This window comes from Galendromus occidentalis, unplaced genomic scaffold (genome assembly GCF_000255335.2).
Source record: "Galendromus occidentalis unplaced genomic scaffold, Mocc_1.1 scf7180000077522, whole genome shotgun sequence".
Lineage (NCBI taxonomy): Eukaryota > Metazoa > Arthropoda > Arachnida > Mesostigmata > Phytoseiidae > Galendromus > Galendromus occidentalis.
Genome location: NW_003805510.1, coordinates 300,355 through 321,427, shown reverse-complemented (window position 1 = coordinate 321,427; position 21,073 = coordinate 300,355). Strand labels below are relative to the sequence as shown.

General features: G+C 51.0%; 4 protein-coding genes across 4 annotated transcripts; 3 read left to right on the top strand and 1 right to left on the bottom strand.

Moving 5' to 3' along the window:
• The first annotated feature begins 62 nt into the window (after positions 1–62).
• Positions 63–3,672, top strand: Hel25E (ATP-dependent RNA helicase 25E). Its single transcript, XM_003747440.2, has 8 exons — positions 63–147; positions 1,071–1,296; positions 1,397–1,524; positions 1,674–1,950; positions 2,370–2,422; positions 2,557–2,754; positions 2,856–3,109; positions 3,212–3,672. The coding sequence occupies exons 2-8, from the start codon at positions 1,095–1,097 to the stop codon at positions 3,372–3,374; spliced, it is 1,275 nt and encodes a 424-aa protein (XP_003747488.1). The 5' UTR covers positions 63–147; positions 1,071–1,094; the 3' UTR covers positions 3,375–3,672.
• Positions 3,673–4,857: 1,185 nt separating this feature from the next.
• Positions 4,858–6,360, top strand: LOC108864819 (cytochrome P450 2B4-like). The gene has a single exon (XM_018641058.1). The coding sequence runs from the start codon at positions 4,858–4,860 to the stop codon at positions 6,358–6,360; it is 1,503 nt and encodes a 500-aa protein (XP_018496574.1).
• Positions 6,361–9,491: 3,131 nt separating this feature from the next.
• On the bottom strand, positions 9,492–13,947 carry lqf (epsin homolog lqf). Its single transcript, XM_029112613.1, has 8 exons — positions 13,845–13,947; positions 11,807–12,070; positions 11,577–11,701; positions 11,329–11,462; positions 10,855–11,025; positions 10,563–10,767; positions 9,716–10,445; positions 9,492–9,653 (listed from the first exon to the last, which is right to left on the bottom strand). Exons 2-8 carry the CDS (start codon positions 11,876–11,878, stop codon positions 9,492–9,494), a joined length of 1,599 nt encoding a protein of 532 aa, XP_028968446.1. The 5' UTR covers positions 11,879–12,070; positions 13,845–13,947.
• Positions 13,948–16,770: 2,823 nt separating this feature from the next.
• Positions 16,771–21,010, top strand: ValRS (Valyl-tRNA synthetase). The gene is made up of 5 exons (XM_003747439.2): positions 16,771–17,025; positions 17,528–18,948; positions 19,039–19,224; positions 19,361–20,494; positions 20,617–21,010. The coding sequence occupies exons 1-5, from the start codon at positions 16,874–16,876 to the stop codon at positions 20,832–20,834; spliced, it is 3,111 nt and encodes a 1,036-aa protein (XP_003747487.1). The 5' UTR covers positions 16,771–16,873; the 3' UTR covers positions 20,835–21,010.
• The last annotated feature ends 63 nt before the right edge of the window (positions 21,011–21,073 follow it).

Here is a 21,073-nt window from a genome sequence, read left to right as displayed (position 1 = left end):
GGAACACTCTGAATCCAGATATTGGCGGGGCGCGACGAGTGGTTTCGAAACCCTCCCGGCTCACTGGTCGTTTCTTCTCTTCCCCTTTTACTGATGTTTGGCTTGGGCGATTGAGGAGGACGCGCTGTTACCGAGGAGCACAGACCGGTAAGTTGATTTTAATCGTCTCAAATCTGGGGAGATTCAGCAAAATACCGAATGAGACCACCTTGCGAGACTACTCGGGGTAACACAAGATCACTTGCTGCGTCGAATCGACATCCGAACTCAGTACGCCGCAGCAGAAAACGTTATTGCTTCTTGCCTGTAGACGCCGACGATCAGCGGCATTGTTTCTGAAATTTTTAACCCTATATACATGTTGCCGACGTTTCCGCCGGATGAAATCTGATTCTTCAGACAGTATTTCCGGCTCGGACGAGAAGGTTTGTCAACTTCGGGATGTCGGAATAGGGAAATCGAGCGGTTACTTATTCGGACCCTCCGATGGCGCAAAAATTTGCTCATGTAGAGAAAAGGCTCTACCGGCGAGCAGCCGAGTCCTTCCCGATACTGATAAGTATCACCGGCGCAATGAACACCTATGGAGAGGCATCATGAGATATTTTGAGCGGAAAATCAGAACCGATCGAAACTCGCCACTCCGGGGGGAGTCGGCTATTGATATATGGCCGTCTCAGTCAGCCTCCTCGAAGGAAGCTGACCTATGAGATCCGAGGTTTTTCCGGTGCCTCGAGGAGTATCCAGAACATTGACCGCAGGTCCCGATGCTCGATTATTATTCGCTGCCGTTCGAATCGGGCTTCTCCCGTCTCTGGAGCACCTGTCCGTATTCGAGCGGTGCGTCAATCCTGACGCCGTGCCAGTGACTTCAGCGTGCAGGTACACACGTACCCCGAATTTCCATTGTACTTGTGGATGAATCCGAGCCCAGTAAGATTACCTGTGGCTAATCTCGTGTGGCTCCGAGAGGATCTGGGTCGTTTTTTCCTGAGAAAGATCACCATGTATATCCATTGCGAAAGTGACTACCGGTGGGGCACAAAAATCCTCAGACTTCGCACTTTCAGTTAGCGAACAAACGAACTTGAAACATGGCTGACACCGATCTTCTCGACTATGAAGACGAAGAGGACCAGAACCAACAGATTGCGGATGGAGCCGAAGCCGGCAAGGAAGTGAAAACACCTGCCGGAGGATACGTATCGATACACTCATCGGGATTCCGAGATTTCCTCTTGAAACCTGAACTCCTGAGAGCCATTGTTGATTGCGGTTTTGAACATCCGTCTGAAGGTGAGACTGCCGCCATTGCAGAATATTCGAGTCTCGAATTATTCAGACTGAGAAGGCGGTTCGAATCTATAGCTAAATGCTGACAATTTTTTTCTTTCAGTGCAACATGAATGCATTCCTCAGGCAATTCTGGGAATGGATATCCTGTGTCAGGCCAAGTCTGGCATGGGGAAAACAGCGGTTTTCGTTTTGGCGACATTGCAACAGCTCGAGCCTGTAGACGGCGAGGTTCGTTGCACTCCTCAAGCTTTCCTGATAGAGATTGTGATCCGCGAAGCCTCACTTGCCTCGTTGACATGACTCCTCTGATGGCCATAGATCTTCGATGAACGCGGGCTGCTCGAGCGAATCTGAACGCTGACCTTTTGAAATTGCAGGTTTCTGTACTCGTCATGTGTCACACTCGTGAGCTGGCGTTCCAAATTTCCAAGGAATACGAAAGATTTTCGAAGTACATGCCTGGTGTTCGCATCGGTGTCTTTTTTGGTGGATTATCCATTCAAAACGATGAGAAAACCCTCAAAAGCGCATGTCCTCACATTGTTGTTGGAACGCCGGGGAGAATACTGGCTCTCATCGGCTCGAAGAAACTATCGCTGAAGAACGTGAAGCACTTCGTTCTAGACGAATGTGACAAAATGCTTGACTCGCTTGGTAAGATGTTCTCCTGGTATAGATCCAACTACCGGTCGGAATGGCGAATGATTCATGAAGTTATTTGATTCTCTCCATAATGGTTGATGGTGGAAATTCTCAAAGTCAAACTTGATTCTCTTTCCAGGTAAATTCTTGCCCTTCTTAATGTCTGTCGTGGCGAGTTAGCAGTGGAGGACTTTGATGATGCTCATGGCTATGATGATTTCATGAAATGAGATGTTCTAATTTTGTCATCAGCGCCCGGTCACGACTAGTGAAGGACGATCGCGACCGTCGAAACATGTCCACAAACTAGACGTTTCACGGCACCATATTGATGTAGTAGTACTTCAAGATCCGCAAGGAATAACCTTGTCCTGCCTCCACTGCAGCGCGTACAAACTAGAACCTTCCTGAGACACGATTCCGTATTCCAGATATGCGTCGCGACGTCCAAGAAATATTCAGGAACACTCCGAATGAGAAACAGGTGAGTTTAACCTGCTCGATGGAGTCCGTCGACGCTCACCATCCTCGTTTCCGAATCAATCCTGCGCTTGAGTCTTCTATGACGGCGGATCTGACGTTTTTGTTCGTAGGATCCTCACAATGCTCTATCTGCAGGTTCTCATGTTCTCGGCGACCTTATCCAAGGAAGTTCGACCCGTCTGTCTCAAGTTCATGCAGGATCCAATGGAGATCTACGTTGACAATGAAGCGAAGTTGACCCTGCACGGTCTGCAGCAATACTACGTTAAGCTGAAGGACAACGAAAAGAATCGGAAACTGTTCGAATTGCTCGATGTGCTTGAATTCAATCAGGTAAGAATCACTTATCAGCAGAGGCACGATCAAGTGGGAGCCAGATAAGCGTTTCTACTCGCTCTGCTGCGAAATGCGAAAACAACCCTTCCCCATTCCAGGTGGTCATCTTCGTCAAGAGTGTTCAACGCTGCATGGCGTTGTCCCAGCTATTAGCCGAGCAGAATTTCCCCGCGATCGCTATACACAGAGCGATGACCCAGGAAGATCGACTTGCCCGTTACCAGCAATTCAAAGATTTCCAGAAGAGAATTCTCGTCGCTACCAATCTTTTCGGTAGAGGCATGGATATCGAAAGAGTCAACATTGTTTTCAATTATGATATGCCCGAGAGCACGGACACCTATCTTCACAGGTAAACGCGGCGTCTCGCCCTTGCCGAAATGCTGTAGCAGAAAATCTAAGGTCCAAGAGTCGCGAACGCGGAATCCAAATAACTCGTGATTTTGTTCAACAGGGTTGCTCGAGCTGGACGGTTCGGAACAAAGGGACTCGCCATAACATTCGTCTCCGACTCCGAGGACGCGAAAACCCTTAACGAGGTTCAGGATCGTTTCGATGTTAGCATCTCAGAACTCCCGGATGAGATCGATATCTCATCGTACATTGAAACAAACTGAGGCACTATGCTCAGCCAAGACGCTAAGCATCTTCTACTTCGAATACTATATACTGATATTACCGCATGCAAAGCCCAACAAGTCGTCTTGAACACCAAATAAATCAATCATTCATTGTGTACTTGACGTTCGTCTCATTGCCGCTCGTCGAAGAGATAAAATGTTTCTTTTCGCGCGTCAGTTCCCGCTGGTGACACGAGTCACGAGTTATCTTGTGCTGTATTTAAGAATCTGGCGACGAGCAGCTCATCTCAATGTTGGAAGGCTACATGAATAAAAGAAGAACGATTAAAGAAACGATGTACTCCTTCATAGTGTGGCGAAAACATTGATTGGGGAATGAGTCACAGACATGAGAAAAGCAAAGTATGCATTGAGGGAGGAAAGGATCGGTTTTTCCTCGGAGCTAAACAGACGGATCGGGAAGGCCTCACTCACCCTCATATGGTGGTCCCTGTTGCTGCGTACTATGGAAAAATGATCGAACCCCCTCTCGGAGTCCGAACCGGAGTCCCCCTCCTCGGCCCCCGCAACACTCGGTCCGCCTTCTCCTCCTGGCAGATAAATCTTGATGCGCCACTGATCCAACCCATCCCTCCAGGACGATCCCGGTTGCGATTCGTAATCGGAATCGGGCATCGAGTGCTTCAAAATTTGGAGAATTCTGGCGGAAAACTGTGGAGTCTTTGTGTCTTGCTGCCAACCTGTTGCTGACGATGAGACCCCGGATAGCGTTGACGCGAGAATTTTGAATTTTGAGGCGGCTGCTATCTAGCGTTAGTTGTCCGCGAACTCCGCGCAATGCCGATCTAGATCCATTTGACACAGTCCTCAACTGGTGAGTTTGACAGCCCTCGCCGACAGGACTGAGTGGAAGAGCGCTGTTTATCGGCTGATGGAGGAACGGAGCTCCACGACCTCCCGGAACTCGCCGGTTCGCGAGCCAGTGCCTCCGCCTGGTGGCGTGCCGCCGTGATCGTGGTTCTTCACATCTCATCCGAATGGGATTGTCGACAGCCTTTCTCTCTGGCGCCTCGACATCGATCGCCCCCATGACGATAATGCGGCCCAAGGAAGTATCCTTAATATCGCCAATCGGTTGCCTGGCTCTCAGGGGACTTTTTTTTGATGACCCGTATTACCCCCACCCCTCTCTCGCCTGATACTATGGGAATCACGATTCCGTATCTTTCAGGCGCCAATCACCCCAGAAATGCACGGGGGAACCATCAAAGAAGTTTCCCTCCCTTCTTCCACGTGGACTTGAGCACAGAGTAATTGTCTGCGGCGGGTTTTCGCTTTAAGTATGTGCCGCTCGTCGCGGAATCGGGTCAACGCGATCTGTGCTGGTCCCAGATAGCGGTCAGCAGAAGCGCTTCCAGAACAGCGTTTCCCTTTTCAGAGCCCCCTTTTCCCTTTCTGATTCTCTTGTCTAAGCGATGCTGGATCAGTAAGCAGGACTTACATCTGAGGAGACACGGAGATGTGGTCCTTTTTCGCTGTGTTTCTTGTGACATATTTTCTGCTCCATTATTTGAGCTGGAAAAAGTACCTTGAGGATGGGAAAAACGCGCGGAGACATCCTCCGAGTTTCTACGGCTTGCCGATCCTAGGATGCTTGCCGTTTTTCGTCGTGAAAAAGCTGCGGATCCGGTTGCTCCGGAAGCTCACCGAGAACCCCTCTCTCCCAGTCTTCAGGACTCGATTCTTAGGACTCGGAGAAGACGTGGTGTTCATCAATGGACTCAAGCCAGTGCAAGAGGCTTTCCGGAACAACGATATACTCGGACGGGAATGGCCAGTCGGATTCCATGATGTGGCTGAGGAGATCTTCGGTGGTGTGAAACCTTTCTTCCTGCTACAGGGTGACGAGTGGAGGATTCAGAAAAGGTTCCTCATCCACGCGCTCAAGGACCTTGGAGGTTATGGCAAGTCAACCGTTCTGGAAAGGGTGGTGACCGACGAACTCGACACGCTGTCTGGGGAGCTGAGGAAGACCGCAGGCGAACCTGTTTTCGTCGATCAGCTCTTGGGACAGTCCATGTTCAACAATATCGTCTCCTTCGTCCGCGGGGGCCGTGTCGACTATCGAACACTGTCAGACAGGAACTACGCGAACGTAATCTGTGGCTCATTCAGGTTCGCGGATAAAATTCTCGCCGTTTGTGTTCCCAGATTCGTGTTTCAGTTTCTGAAACAATTCGAAATCTTCGGAATAAAGGCCTATGTTCGTGTGGCAAATGCTATTAAGAAAAGGTTCGCGGATGAATTCGAGCAACACAAATCGACGTTCAACCCAGACGAGCCGAGGGATCTCATCGATTGCTATGTGGGCGCGTCGCTCGAAGACCCGGACAATTCTTACGTCCGTCATATGTTCGGGATGTTGTCCTCGATTCTCCTGGCTGGCAGCCACACGCTCCAGATCACAATCGATTATCTTCTGCAGCTGGCCGCTCACTATCCAGAGTATCAGCTGAGGATTCAAAACGAGATCGCAGAATTCATTGGCAAAGAAACGCCAACATACAGCGACATTGAGAAGCTCCACTTCGTTCGTGCATTTATCACGGAGCGACATCGATACTTCACCCTGACACCGATCGGGGTTCTGCGGACCGCGACTCAAGACACTACAATATGCGGCTATCACATCGCAAAGGGATCCCTGGTTTTCTATAATCTCCTCTCGGCGCACACAGATCCCAGAGAATGGGAGAGACCGCACGAGTTCATGCCTGAGAGATTCCTCGATGAAAGTGGATGCTATCGGAAGGACAACAACGTCATGCCATTCGCGCAAGGGAGGAGAGCATGTCCCGGTGAATCCATGGGAGAGCAGGAGACTTTCCTTTACTTTGTGACTCTACTGCAACGCTTCAATGTCCGACCAGCAGAAGGCAAGACTATCAAACTCGCCCAGAATGAAGGATGGTTTGCTGAGCTACCGATTCGACAAGAAATCCGAATGATAGCTCGCTCGTAAACTCCTGAGTGAAGTAATTTTTTCGTTGGTAAATCTTTCTTCCCCCGGCGCGTCACGTTTTCTGGGTCAGCCGATAGCGAAGAAAGAACCGTTCACTTCGAAGGCGTTTTGTCTGCTCCGACGATAGCGCCGCGTCGCAGAATTCTGTTCGCGTGACCGGAATCGAACCAGACAGCCAAGACATTCCGCGGATCCGCTTTCGCTATGGACTGTGTACACCGTAACGGAACTAACTCATGTCGAGGTTGAGCAGTCGGGGGGCGCCGATGGTCAGGCACATGAAGCTCGGGTATCGGGTGACACTCGAGTCCTCCTCAGCGCGATTCGCTGTGGAACTGATTGATCATCATCGGCAACCAATGTGAACAGCGAGTGTCCCTATCGGAACCGATTTGTTTCGTGTCTTCCGAGGATCGACCAATCCATATCTCATTCTATACTGGCGGAGTGTTTTTTATATTCCATGTTATATTTCAAACGTTCGTGTATCGCATTGGCGGAGTGGAACGCATCCCCCGCCTAATTAGGGAGCCCGAGGGTCGTATACCGGCACGCGCAGGACGCGGAGCGATTCTCGACCACGATCCAGATCGATAGACGGATTCTTCTTTGAGGCATGTTTTCCCGATGAACATATTACGATTCCTCGCCATCCGCTCTTCTTCGGCATTCGAGGCATGGATTCGATCGGAGTAGGCAGGCGAATCTCATCCATCTCAAGTGACTGCGGCCCAGCCGCGCGAGACCCAAAAATATGCCTGTAGGGTCGACTGAATAAAACTTCCCGATGAAAAAGCACTTCGCTCTGAGAGCATAAGATGAAACGGAGTCTCTTGTTGCATAGGTGAAGAAGTCGCTTCCTGATAGTCCTCGAAAGACATGCGATTCGAGGGAAGACGCTCTAAGCTCCGTCTATATGATCGTATCCTCCTGTTATCCGATTTATGGAGAACTCACACATCTCACTTGAATCATTCCTCGCTCAAAAACGTCCCTTGAAGCTCGTCGAACTCTCCTCTTAGTTCCCTTCCCTCATCGACGAACTCGAGATCTTTCTCCCGGGCCCTCATCGAAGCGATTCCCCCGCGCTGTATTCTTCTGTTGACATAATGAATTTTCCTCCTGAGAACTTAGAAGTATGGGATTACACTTCCGAATAAATCGCCAGGTTCGTCTACTAGTTCTTTCATTCGTCTGGCGGTGGTTGCGCGGCGAACTCTTCTCCGCCGGATTGCGTAAGGGTGGGATAATCTGCAAAGGTCACGCGCTGTCCAGGGCGGGGGCGCCATGGTCCGAAAAAGATACGAGGATGATTTTGGTTTTCAGCTTATTCGCTGATCCCATATGGAGCGCCCTTGGCCACTGGACAGTGCCGCTACTCGAACTCGGAACGATCGAGAATTTCGATTCCTTTCAAGATTCCCTCCGTCGGGTGTCCCTCGCTGTCATACGATGGCGATTCCTTATCAATTGTGATATCGCTCATCCGTTGGCTTGGAGACGCGAGGAAAGAAATCGAAAATGAATAAAATGCTCACGATCTTTTTATTGGGTTCTTCGGTGGTTTTCGCCGATATTGATCTTTTTTTGTCAATCGTCAAAATATTCTAGAACACTAGCGAGGCGTACTTAAGTATTTGTTCGTCATTTACTCATTCTCCGTTTCTTTGCTGGATGGATGGATGTATATTATATTTTTCCACAGATTATGTGAGCAGGAACGAAACGACTCATCGAATGCATGACGACTCACACCGACTCGTGTACATTTCCAACGGAATCCGTCGCTACCAAAATTATACAATATATATCCCAAAGCTGACCTTGTATTTAGGTTTTTGTAGCTGTTCTCCAGGTCTTCTCCATCTTGGCCACCACCCATCAGCCATTCATGAAAACGATGACGTAAAATTTGTATTCCGCTCATCTCGAACATGTTCTCTCCCTCAGTCAAGGTCTTGGTGGTTGATTGATTGGTTCCTTCAATCCCCATTTCGTCCCCTTACTTCCGATGGGACGAACGCTAGTTCTTTCCTCGCCCGACCATGATTTGATCTATATCGACTGACAATCGATAGATTTTCCCCCTTGACCCCCCCTCCAACATGTCGATACTTCCGGGACCAGATGCCGGGTCGTTCCAGACGCGCAGGCTCAGGCCGCGCCAGAACTTTTCCTAATACTCACCCATAAAAGTTGGCCAGCGAATCAAGCGCTTGGTGTCTTGGAGCTTAGTTTCGACTTGGCCTCTCTGTTTCAAAAAATATATGCGTTCTTTGTTCCTGCCGATATGTAACAGGACTCGAATTCCGCTGCTAGACAGCTCCTCGAAATAACTTCGCGGTGACGAACTGCACTCCTCCGAGTCGTCAATCTGATCGCGTCGGAAGAGCTCTCGGGTAAAGGCCGCTCCTCCAAAGTGATCCATAAAGGGGAGCCGGCCTATTGGCCACAGCGTACTCCGCTAAGCCGAGCATCTATGAAAGCACCCGTTTACTATTCTTCACAAAATCTCACCTCCCCGCCAAAGTACACCAAATTCCGTCCTGGCTCGAGTAAAACCCGTTTGATTCGTTCCTTATAGTCAATCACTCGATCTTCTAACAAACGCTAGGTGCAGAACTCCGCAGTCCCTGAGAAATGCAGCACTCTCAAACGTGGATCAGGACAAAAAAGAGTTTTTCCAAAAGCAATGGGGCGGAATCCACATGGTACACGACAGTCGTTCGAAGTACGCGAACACCATCTCCTCGATGCTTCGCTCGATATCGGTCGAACTCGAATTTTCCCGCGGAACACGGGAGAATTTCATGTCTCGCCGATTTTCCCTCTCGAATCGATGATGATCGAATCGCTTCTGAAGCGACCGGCCGTTCGCAACTGTTGGTAGATTCCCTCAAGATCGCACGATTCCGCGAGCCCTTCGAAGACTTTCACAGCGCCTTCTCTCTCCCTCCGAGTCGTACACTCGAAGAGAAAACCAGGTTGGAACTCAGGAACGAATCCGAAAAAGTGTTCAGGGAGCTCGGTGGATACTACTTGACAAGCCGCCAAGCTCGAAAATGGGAAATCCTGATTCATGTATCAATCTCGCCCCGAGGTGCTTCGATTGTCGACAATGGGGAACGGGCTCACAGAAACGGGTTTACTGAGCCAGGCGTCGGAGTGGTACGTGAGGAACCCGGAGCGAAGCCTCCGTCGAATCCGGCGGTGTTACTACCACGGAGTTCGTTCATCGTTGGAGGCTTGTTCAGCGCCTGGAACGGGTTCTGCAGGGGGGAGTCATCGCCGAACTGAGGATACTTGCACCGGGGGGCATCGCGCTCGCTGGAGCCACTGAGTTAGGAATGGATACCGCTGAGGAAGCTGCTCCCGGAGCTACGTTTCCACCGAACGGATTGATCGAACCGGAGGCCGGTTTCGCGGTGACGAGTGCGTCCAAATTTACAAGGTTGCTGTTAGCCCCTAGGAACGATTCGGGCGTTTTCCGCATTTTGCTGTTCGCCTCGTTAATTCCATTGTCGTGAGTGGTCTTCGGAAGAGCACCGCCCAAACCAGACATATCGAACGGTGCAGGAGAGTTGCTCGCACTCTTGCTCAACTTTTCTCCACCCATCGCCGCTGGTGACATGTTATTCAACCTCTGCCGAGATATTAGATCAAACTCATCTAGTTCCCCTTTCGATACGCCTCCGGCCAATCCGTTCAGTGCCCATGGATCCGGTGCTGCCGATGGAAGTGAGGTAGCCGGTTGTGGGGCCCAGGGATCCGCCTGGACAGAGGGTGCGGGAGCCCAAGGATCGAGGCCCCCGACGGCTCCAACGAGAGGAGCTGGCACCGCATCCACGCTCACGCTTGGAAAAGCTGCTGCTGCTGCCGCCGCTCCCGGGGTGGGTTGCGACGAGGGCAGACCCCAAGGGTCCGCGCCAGTTGCTCCAGCAACCGCTGATCCAGCACCGCCGAGGTTCAGGCCCAAAAGATCATCCATGCAGCTTTTCGAAGAAGCTCCGTTCGAAACGGCTGCACTCGAAGATGATCGCGGCTTAACCGCTTCCTGTTGGCTCTCGGTCAGTGCCATTTGAAGTCTGTGGAACGAAATACGCAACGTTATTCGGATACCGAGCCGTGCAGCGCGTTCCCCAGCCTCGGCCCGATCCAATGCCCCACGACTGGGAACCTTGAAATAATTTGAGACTGCCTACCGCAGATCGTCGTTTTTGCGTTGTCGCTCCTCCTGTTCGGCCTCCTCTTTACTCATGGCAAGTGCGAGTTGCAGCTGTAGTTCTTCCTCGCCAGCCGTCTGAGGTCTGGCGGACTCCAGTTCAGAGTTGCTACCCAGAACCGCACGGTAGTCTCTCGGTGAGGCGAGTTCTTCACCACCTGAATAAGCACGTCGGGAAGTACCACCTGGAGAACGATGACCGCGCGTACAGCTTCATCCGCGCAATATACGGGGATCTCCGCTCAGATTCAACGAATTGAACTCTGCCTTACCTGATTCAGCCGTCGTTACATTCGTGTTTTGGGCGAATCTCTCCTTCGCTTTCAACGCTCTCATTCGCTCCTGTCTTAGGCGCTCATCGTCTTTCAGCAGCGCAACGAGCTGTTTACTCTTCTCGCGGACATTCATTCCTTGATCCTTGTTGTCTTCAACATATTGGAAATCTGAAAAACATTGACGGTGTCCGGTTTGAGAGCCCGAAGAACCGATGCCGGACATGGACCTCCGTGGGGCGGAGGTACCTTTTCCGATCAGGTACCACAAACTCCGCCGGACGAAACGTTTCTACATATGTAGCGTTCTATAATTAATTACAGTAGGGCCCCGAAAGTCGGGTGTCCCTTCCGGCTAGTGGTCTTCTCGGACTTCGCATTCATTTATGGAAATCTCGCTGGGAGCCCCATCACTGGTATTCCCCCCTTCGAGCGGTGAAGACTGTGGAGCTCAGTGACCAAGCGGACTAGTACCTTTTAGTGTCTGGATGTTGAAAATATTTTCTTTGCACTGGCTAGCTACTCGTTCACTTCCGACTTTGATTAAATATTCCAGGAGAACCAGCGCTTTGTAGACATGCCTCCAGTTCTTGCCGTTGTCATTCAATCTGGAACCGAATACCGAAATCAGAGGAAATAACAGACTACTGTCGGCGCGGGGGAATTCGACGAGGTTCTTGATCGACTCGAGCTTCGACCCGGCACTCGGGTCGCCGAAGTACCTTTTCCAAACGATTTGCATGATTTCCGTGAAAGCTACCACATTGTAGGTTAGGTCGGCTATCTCGCCCATGAGGGTCGACGGAGCTCCCCATGGATCATTCGAAGTAGCTTCTCGAACTTTGACCTGTAGCAGGAAATCACTTTTTGAATCAATAGGATCGGTTCACGAATGAAGCGAGATAAGGGTATGAATACATGATTCGAAGCACTAGGGAAGTTTTTCACTCACCTGGGCGTCGGTGTAGTTCCGAACTACGTTCTTTACGTTTCGTCGGAGACCTTGAACGTTGACATTCATCATGGCCCGGGGACAGGCTCTTAATTTTTAAAATAAGAAATCAACAGAAACGCGACGACTCGATATCACAGTTGACCACCCTAGCCCGCGACTCCCACCCGCTCGTTGGGCAAGGCAGACACCAGTTTGCGGATCGTTTTAGTCTACTCGTATGCTTCAGAAGTACTTCGCGAGAACTTCGCCTCCGTAGTCGCTCTGTGGAAAATATGAAAAAGCGTTTTTTAGAAATGGGGTTCTCATTATAATAAACGAACATAGATGAGAATCCCTGATTGACAGACTGCACTAATTCTGTCGCGAGTCCTCCAGTTCGAACCGTGAGCGGAACACGTGTCATCGACTAGTCTAGGATGCTTGCGGTTGTCGGCTCGCGATTCGAGGCTCACGAGCTTGCGGCCGACTGGGGAGCCGCGGCGTCAATCGACATGAGAGCCGCCAAGAAACCGGATCAGGAGTTTCTCGGGCTGTGATATCATAGAGAAACTATTCGATTCCTGACAGTCCATCTCCTGCTTCTTCCCGAGTTCCCGAACAGCCTCTTTCGCAAAGACGACGAAGAGTGATGATTATTTTAACAAAATACGAGCACTCCAACATAGGAACACTTCCCGGCCCCGGATCGCGCTCATATGAAGCTCATGATCACGCAGATAAGAATAACGTGGGAAAGAGGACGAAGAGTCGCACTTATGGAAGCTCTTCCGAGAGATGTCTCGCTGGTTTAGGAGCCGTCTTTTCACCTTGTGGAACAGACGTCCGTCGTTGATGACAGCAGCGGCGGCTGCGGCGACGGCAGTGGCCGCGAAACGTCGATAGCCTATGCTATGACCGCCGTTGTTTGTGATCCCAATCGCGACCACGGAAGCTGATGTCTTCACAACTCAATGAGATGTAGAGAGTCAGTCACTCAATACGTCCTTATCCATCCAAACATGAAGCACTGTCTGGACGGTCCTGACCATGACGCTTCGTTGGTTCCCAGCAATCTGGACCAATTTGGCAGTTGAATGAAACTTTCCCTGCAGCATTGCGGACGACGAAGGAGAATAATCAGCGAGCGTTCATCCGAATTCCGAGAGCTAACCGGCTCCCGGTTCAGACAGTAATTCTAGATCGAGAGGAGCTCAGATAGAGCCTGAATCTCGAACGGAGAACTCGTACCGCAAGGGATTGATCTGGCCGTTCATGAGACCCTTCCTCAGAGCCGGCAGATCGCAACGTTGACAGCTCTCGGTTGCTTCCCTCGATTAGGAGCCCCGCAGACTGACGCCGCTGTGGGAAACAGGAATGAGCGAATCATCTGTCTGGAACGTCGAACAGTTCCAGTGAAGGTGGCCCGACAGCCATGATTATTAGCACGCCTCAGACGATTCTGTAGAGCGTAGTGGACAACTGCGGGAGACTGCTCTTGGAGCAGGACTGACTGAGAGAATACCGTATCTATCCTGACGATTCGAGAATGAAGCGGCACATCTGTCGCGATTTATTAAATTGAGTGGCGTGAAGGCGACCAGTGCCAAGAGAACATATTCGAGAGCAGACACAATTCGCGGAGCTGTCAAGAAGCCGAAGCCGTTGCCGAATCGAATTTATAGGCTCGCTCAAGTTCCGGTCGATAGTCCGGTAAACGGGTGGGAGGACCGGTAAGGTCACTAGTAGATCTTACGAGCTTGGCATGCGGAATTATTAGAAACTGTGACGCACAGGCTTCCGAATGCCCGACTGGCAGCAGCAGCTCCGTCGGCCACCGATGGAGGGCGGTGGTTTTCAACAGACGTGACGTTGCTCTCTCATGATGGTAGAGCTTTTCCTCTCACAGTTCATGATGAATTCTCTCTGAAGATTTGGATACGCTCCCGCTCACGGACGTCGATAGTCGGTAACCAATAATTCGATCGGTCGGTCAGGCATTTCTCCCTGTTCACACACATAAACGTCATCACATGCGGCTATTTAGAGATTTACTCGCCTCTCGTGAGAATCCGGATTTTCAGTCAGATACGGGGCTCGAGTATCACCCCGATCACGTATTAGAGTCGGAGATGCACCTCTCAGTAGAGCATTTGGAATCTGAGAAAGGATTTTCTCTACGAAGCGGCTCACTCACTCTCCTCCTGCGAAACTTCTTTGCGTCGCCATGGCGCTCATCATTCCATGATCCTGCCTCGTCGGTGAGCTCACGGAGTGTGGCGCACGCAAGGAATCGGCGCCAGAATTCAAAAACGATCGGCTCCAACGACGAGTAAGCCGCAGACGGTCGTCGGCGTCGGACTTCCCCCGGGTCTCATGACCGCGAAACAGATTGGGGCGATTCCCGAGAGAAGAACTCAATCAAGAGCCCCGCTATTCGGAAATGGGTCTGCGAATTCGCATTCACCCATCGGCTGTTCATAACTATGCGCTCAGCTTCTCTCATCGACCACGCAATCTTGCCAACTGGACCAATCTCAAAAATAGGTTTCCGCCGCTTTTTCAAGGATCACCGCCTGATCAACCTCGGTCTATGAATCCACATTCAGGCTGAACGATGAACCGACTCAATGGCGGCTCAACATCGAATTCGGACCTCCGCCATTGGGAATCGATGAAGGTGTCCCGTCTATGGAATTTCGGATGCCAAGCGGAAATCGGACGTCTCTGATGATATCTATATTCAGGGTATTGAGCAATTTTGCTCGCATTCAAGGAATCGTTGCCGCCCCAGCAGGTAATGGATCACCCCGGGCCCAGTCGAATCGATTGAGAAGAGAGCTGAGCTCCACCACAATTCACCGACTACGGCTCGGTCGACCGAGAATTCCGTACGAGTCATATGTACAATATTCTTCTCCGGAAGCTCCTTGTGCTTGAAGAGAATCTTTATTTCTTCTCGGCGAGACTCGAGGGGGCCAAGGGACGTCCCTCCCGCGCGTGAGAGATTGCCCTATCTACTCCTGTGCCGAATTCAAATCGATCGCTATCGCGCCCGATAGCGAAGATTTCATAGGGGAGCGATGGAGAAGTTCTCCGCAGAGAGGAAGCGAGATGCTGCTGGAATAGAGGTCCTCCAGAGCATCCGTTTGATTCGTTTCTCGATCTGTCTTTGTCAAGGATCCAGCATGTGAGGCTGAGGCGCTGCGCGCGGAGGCTCGGTTATGTATTCCTCCCACAATCGAATGCTGGTCGAGAAGAAACGACTCCCGTCCCGGAGACGGTAGGAAGGACGTAGACAAGCTTCCTGAGCGAAAAGCGAATGATCGTCGCTGCAGTAACGCCAAGAGTCCCCTCCAGAGATTTGAAAGAATGCTCAACGCGATCAATCGCTCTGGGCAGGGGCAGCCGGGAAAGTTCACAGCGCAGGAACAACCGAAATGCATGCGAGCCTGTTTCAGTTACCGATAACGCGCATGTTTACCACATGCTCGGGACAGAACTCCACAGGGAACGTAAATCGCGCAGTGACAAAAAAATCACGGCGAATTCGAGTACAGGTGTCCTCTCTACCCATCGCTCACTGACGATAGACGTTTGCGGCGGAATTCAATTTTCGCGATGGAAAGACATAGAAAGAATCAAACATAGGACAAGATCCCTGGGGCGAGATCGCGTTGCAAACTCTAACCTCGAGTCATTCTCACTCCCGCTGATGACCTCCATATTCATAGGCCCGTATATCACTCCGGTCAGCGCGTCCGACAGCAGCGGGTGCTCGGCTCTACTTCCTCGCGACAATCCCTCGATCCTGTCATGCTGTCGATCCGCTGTCAGTCTTCATCGACAGGTTCGTCGAAGCAGGTTCGGACGCAGTTACGTGAAACTTCCGCGCACTATCTGCGGTAAGGGGAAATCCCCCCGATTTCTCCGTGAAAGGCTTCGCTCCAGGGACTGGTGTCGCACTTCGGGAGAGTTTCTTCGTCACTGATGCATCTCCCGTGTTTAGCCGCAACGACGCCGCTCGCGCGGGAGGCGGTGTGGGTTCGATCCCTGCTGCCGGAAAAATATTCCTTACGGAAACGCAGGTACTCGGCCTTGATCCTCCTGGGTACATTTAATCTATGGATCCGTTCTCGGAAGCAATGTGAATAACAGTACCCGGGACGTTAAACCTTGGCTGTGTGGATCAGCCCGCAAAAGTTTTTGATGCATCTCCCAAATCGAACAATAACCCTTGTCGAATCGTAACTGAGCTCAGTGGAAGATTCATCCGTCAAGGTGCCCGATACCATACTCAATCTTTCCGATCCCCACGACGAAATAATCGTCCATGAACCCGGAAATCTCCGACTCGAGGGGGGCCGAGAAGTCGATCTCCATCCACCGATCACGTCCTAACGAAGGGAACGCCGCCATTGAATGAGACCTCATTACATCTGCTCAGAGTTCGCGCCTACTAGTAGAACGTAACGATTTCGAGCATTTCCTGGCTGTCTTCCCTTCGGCCAATGATTGAAAATGAAACTCTTCCGGGCTCCTTGGTCGCTCCCGTGAACGATGCCCGGAGTCCCGCGAATTCGCGGTTCCTCAGCAATCGCAGCCTTGATAGTTCCCTCAAGCCGGAGAACCCCGTCGCTTAGATTTAGAGGCTCCCCACTTTGACGATTGGTCGTCGTAGGGGCACAATCTTACTAGTCGACGAGAGGCATTCGGGCCACGGACGGGTTCTTGCTGCATCGGATGTCCTAGGGAGTGCTCGCTCTTCACAGAAGTCCCTCTATCTTCAAGCTGTCATCGAACGGTACCTACTCATTCGACCGGCCCGCGGATAGCATCGGCGCCACCTAGCGACTTTCGTCTGATTCACGGCTCGCACACCACAAGGTGGAAGGCGCCGCGGCTATATTCGAAGTTCGGCCCCGTCGTTCCGGTTTCTGCTATTGCATCTTCAGCACGGCAGTCCTGGAAATTACACTGCGGCGATTCTGCAACAGAGACCTGACTTCCTCGCCACTCGTGTTCCACGTTGTGTCAACGCCAGCCGGTAGGCTCGAACAGTACTTTTTTTCTGAAGCTCCCTTCGAAATGGAAGCACCGCAAGAGAAAAGCGAGAAACAGTTGAGGGCAGAGGCGAAGAAAGCCGAAAAACTGGCGAAATTCGAAGAGAAGAAGAAAAAGACCGAAGAGATCCAACGGCAGAAGAAAGAGACCGGTGATACCAAACCCAAAAAAGAAAAGTAAGCATCGAACTTTTATTGATCAAGACAGCCGGGACTCGTTTCAGCGCGGATGACCACCGAAGCTTCTCGGTAGCATTTGACTCAATATTCTTTGCGAGCAATATGAGCTCGCAGGCCTCATCTTACCGGAGTTCGAACTCGTCCGGGGGACAGGCTGCTCTTTTAGTCAGATGAGAGATGAAAACTTCCTAACTCCAGGAACGAGATGCGAGTCTGCTGAGTGTGATTGTCATGAAACTAATGCGGCAGCCGCTCTGTGGTCGACGACAAGTCGATACGGCTCGGTGTAGCTCACCCTGAGCCGAAATACCAGAGGGGGGAAATCGATCGCAGAAAAGTCGACAATCGAAATGCTATAAACCTGTTTGACAGCAGAGTATTGACACAATACCCTCGAATGGAAATATATTTTTCCCAAGCGGCATCTGATGCTTGATTGAGGAAACTTTGCTCCATTTTTGATTGTTGAAGCCTAAGTAATTGAAACTTCTTTTTCAAGGACGAAATCGGAGCCCAAGGGTCCAGTGCTTTATGAGAAGAACACCCCGGCGGGAGAGAAGAAGGATGTCTTGGGACAGATGCCTGACGCTTACAGTCCTCGCTACGTTGAGGCGCAATGGTATTCATGGTGGGAGAAGGAAGGCTTTTTCAAGCCGGAATACGGCAGAGATCCTTACGCCGAGAACCCGAAGGGTCGTTTCGTGATGGTCATCCCACCCCCGAACGTGACTGGCTCTCTCCACATCGGGCACGCCTTAACATCTGCTGTGGAAGACGCTCTGACCAGATGGCACCGCATGAATGGGAAGACTGTCCTCTGGAACCCGGGTGCGGACCATGCTGGCATCGCGACCCAAGTGGTCGTGGAGAAGAAAATCGCCCGAGAGCTAGGGAAGACCCGCCACGACTTGGGACGGGAAAAATTCATACAGATCGTTCAGCAGTGGAAAGATGAGAAGCTCGAGAGGATTTACCACCAACTCAGAGCACTCGGATGCTCCGTGGATTTCAGCAGAGCCGTTTTCACAATGGAGCCGAAAATGTCTCGAGCAGTTACCGAAGCGTTTTGTCGTCTCCACGAAGAGAATCTGATCTACCGTGCGCTCAGATTAGTCAATTGGTCGTGTGCTTTAAACTCTGCGATCTCCGACGTGGAAGTTGATAAGGTCGAGCTCAGCGGACGAACCCTGCTCAACGTACCAGGATACGAGAAGAAAGTAGAGTTTGGTGTACTCGTCTCGTTCGCTTACAAAGTCGAAAACTCCGATGAGGAGATCGTCGTGGCCACCACGAGAATCGAAACCATGCTCGGAGACACTGCGGTCGCCGTGCATTTTGACGACTCGAGGTACAAACACCTACACGGTAAATTCGTCGTCCATCCATTCGTCGAGCGGAAAATCCCCATCATTTGTGATAGTTTCGTCGACATGGAGTTCGGAACCGGAGGGGTGAAAATAACCCCCGCCCACGATCATAACGATTACGAAGTCGGCAAAAGACACGACCTGCCCTTCATCAACATCTTCAAGGGCGATGGAACGGTCGGTGAGGGATGCGGTCGCTTCTCCGGCATGAAACGCTTCGACGCCCGCAGGGAAGTCCTCGCTGATCTCAAATCGCTGAATTTGTATCGAGACACCAAGGAGAATCCGATGGTCGTTCCAATCTGCTCTCGCTCGAAGGACATCGTTGAGCCCATTCTGAAACCTCAGTGGTACGTGAGTTGCAAGGAAATGGCTGCGGAAGCTGTCCGAGCCGTGAGAGAGGAACGTCTCAGATTCGTACCTGATCAACACGTGAAAACGTGGAATTGGTTCCTTGAAAACATTCAGGATTGGTGCATATCGAGACAGCTCTGGTGGGGTCATCGTATTCCTGCCTACTACGTCACCCTCAAAGGAAAATCGAATCCGGAAGGTACGTAAGGTCAGCTTCAAGAGAACTAAGTTGCGAAGTGTTGTTGGCTGAAGGAATGATACCGGAGAAATAATATTCGGGTCCCAACAGGGTCGCACAATTCGAACAAGTATTGGGTGAGCGGACGCACCCAGGAAGAAGCCCAGAAGAAAGCCGCAGAGAACTTCGGCGTGGAACCGGACGAAGTAGTCCTGCAACAGGATGAAGATGTGCTCGACACGTGGTTCTCGTCTGGACTGTTCCCTTTCTCGATTTTCGGATGGCCGGAGAATACAGGTATAGTAATCACGTTTATGATCGATGTCATCGGCTCCCTCATCTATCATGCTGCGCCTGATGTGAAGGACCTCAGTGTCGGTTTCGTTACGATAATTCGAAGCAGATGGGGATTTGGAATTATCGATTTTTTCAGCCGAGTTGAAAGCCTTCTATCCTGGGCAGCTCTTGGAGACGGGCCACGACATCATTTTCTTCTGGGTAGCTCGAATGGTGATGCTGGGCACCAAGCTTTTGGGCAAACTGCCATTCAACGAAGTTCTGATGCATTCGATCATCAGAGACGCTCACGGTCGCAAGATGAGCAAGTCTCTCGGAAACGTCATCGATCCGATTGATGTTATCCGCGGAATCACGTTAGAGGAATTGAACAAGACATTGGAAAGCTCGAATTTGGACGCGGCCGAGATAAAGAAAGCTCAGGAGGGCCAACGGAAAGACTACCCTCAGGGCATTCCCGAATGCGGAACGGACGCCCTGCGTTTCGCCTTGTGTTCGTACATGAGTCACGGCAGAGATATCAACCTCGACATAAATCGCGTCGAGGGCTATCGTTTCTTCTGCAACAAATTGTGGAACGCTGTCAAATTCGGCTCCATGTACCTCGGAGCTGACTTCAAGCCCTCCGATGCGAAAGTGTCACGGTCTCCGATCGACAAGTGGATTTTGTCGAGACTGACTCTAGCCTGCGCAAATGCTCAGAAAGGATTTTCCGAATATGACTTCCCAGCGATAACAACAGCTTGCTACAGTTTTTGGCTTTACGATCTCTGTGATCTTTACTTGGAAAGCCTCAAACCCGTCTTCCAGTCGGGTTCGATCGAGGCGAAAACAGCAGCGGCTCAAACTCTATATTGCTGTCTGGAGACCGGTTTGCGGCTTCTGCATCCCTTCATGCCTTTCATCACCGAAGAACTTTGGCAACGCTTACCGCGAAGGGCGGGCGACCCTCCTTCGATCTGCGTGGCCGCCTATCCCCTCGAGGAAACTATTCCGGAAGGGAGGAACGAGGCCTTAGAAAAAGATGTGTCGTGTGTGCTCAGCGTTATCCACAAGGTTCGATCGATGAGATCGGACTATAATTTGACGAGGGCGCAGAAGGTCGATCTTTTCGTGAAGTGTCCCGAGGATCAACAGAATGTGATCAAAGAACACGCTATCACCATCATAACATTGACGGCATCGAACTCTTGCCAAGTGAGCCAAAATCCACCGCCAGGATGCGCCATCAACACTGTGGGATCGTTCGAGACGCATCTTCTCCTGAAGGGTGAGTACCTATCGAATACTTTCCCAAGATGCTCATGCAGAGCTTCCACCGAAATGCTCCCCACCACGGCTTGTCTTTCAGACAAGATTCCTGACTAAGCTCGAGGGATAATTCCCTTCCAGGTGTTGTGGATGTCGAGAAAGAGAAAGAACGTCTGTCGAAGAAGCAAGCTCTTTTGAAGACATCGTTGGAGAGATTGGGGAGCAGCATGGCTCTGCCTGGTTATGCTGAGAAGGTTCCGCAAGATGTTCAGGAAGCGAACCTCGCGAAACAGAAAGACCTGACCGCAGAGCTCGAGCGGATAGCTGAATCCATCAAGTGTCTCACGCTCATGGACTAACGCATGAAGCTCCGATTCGATAGCCTTTAATAAATTCACCTAATTTATAAAATGCTCCGACCCGACACACCGAATCTTCATCTCCACCGTCCAGTGCCCGAGCGAAAGGATTACATAAATCGGTAGATGACAGTTTGCTAGATTCATGAATGTTCTTTATTCATGAACATGCATCTTCACGTATATACAAGAGCACATACGCTCAACGAGATCCCGCCAAGAGCGTCTGCCAACTGGAA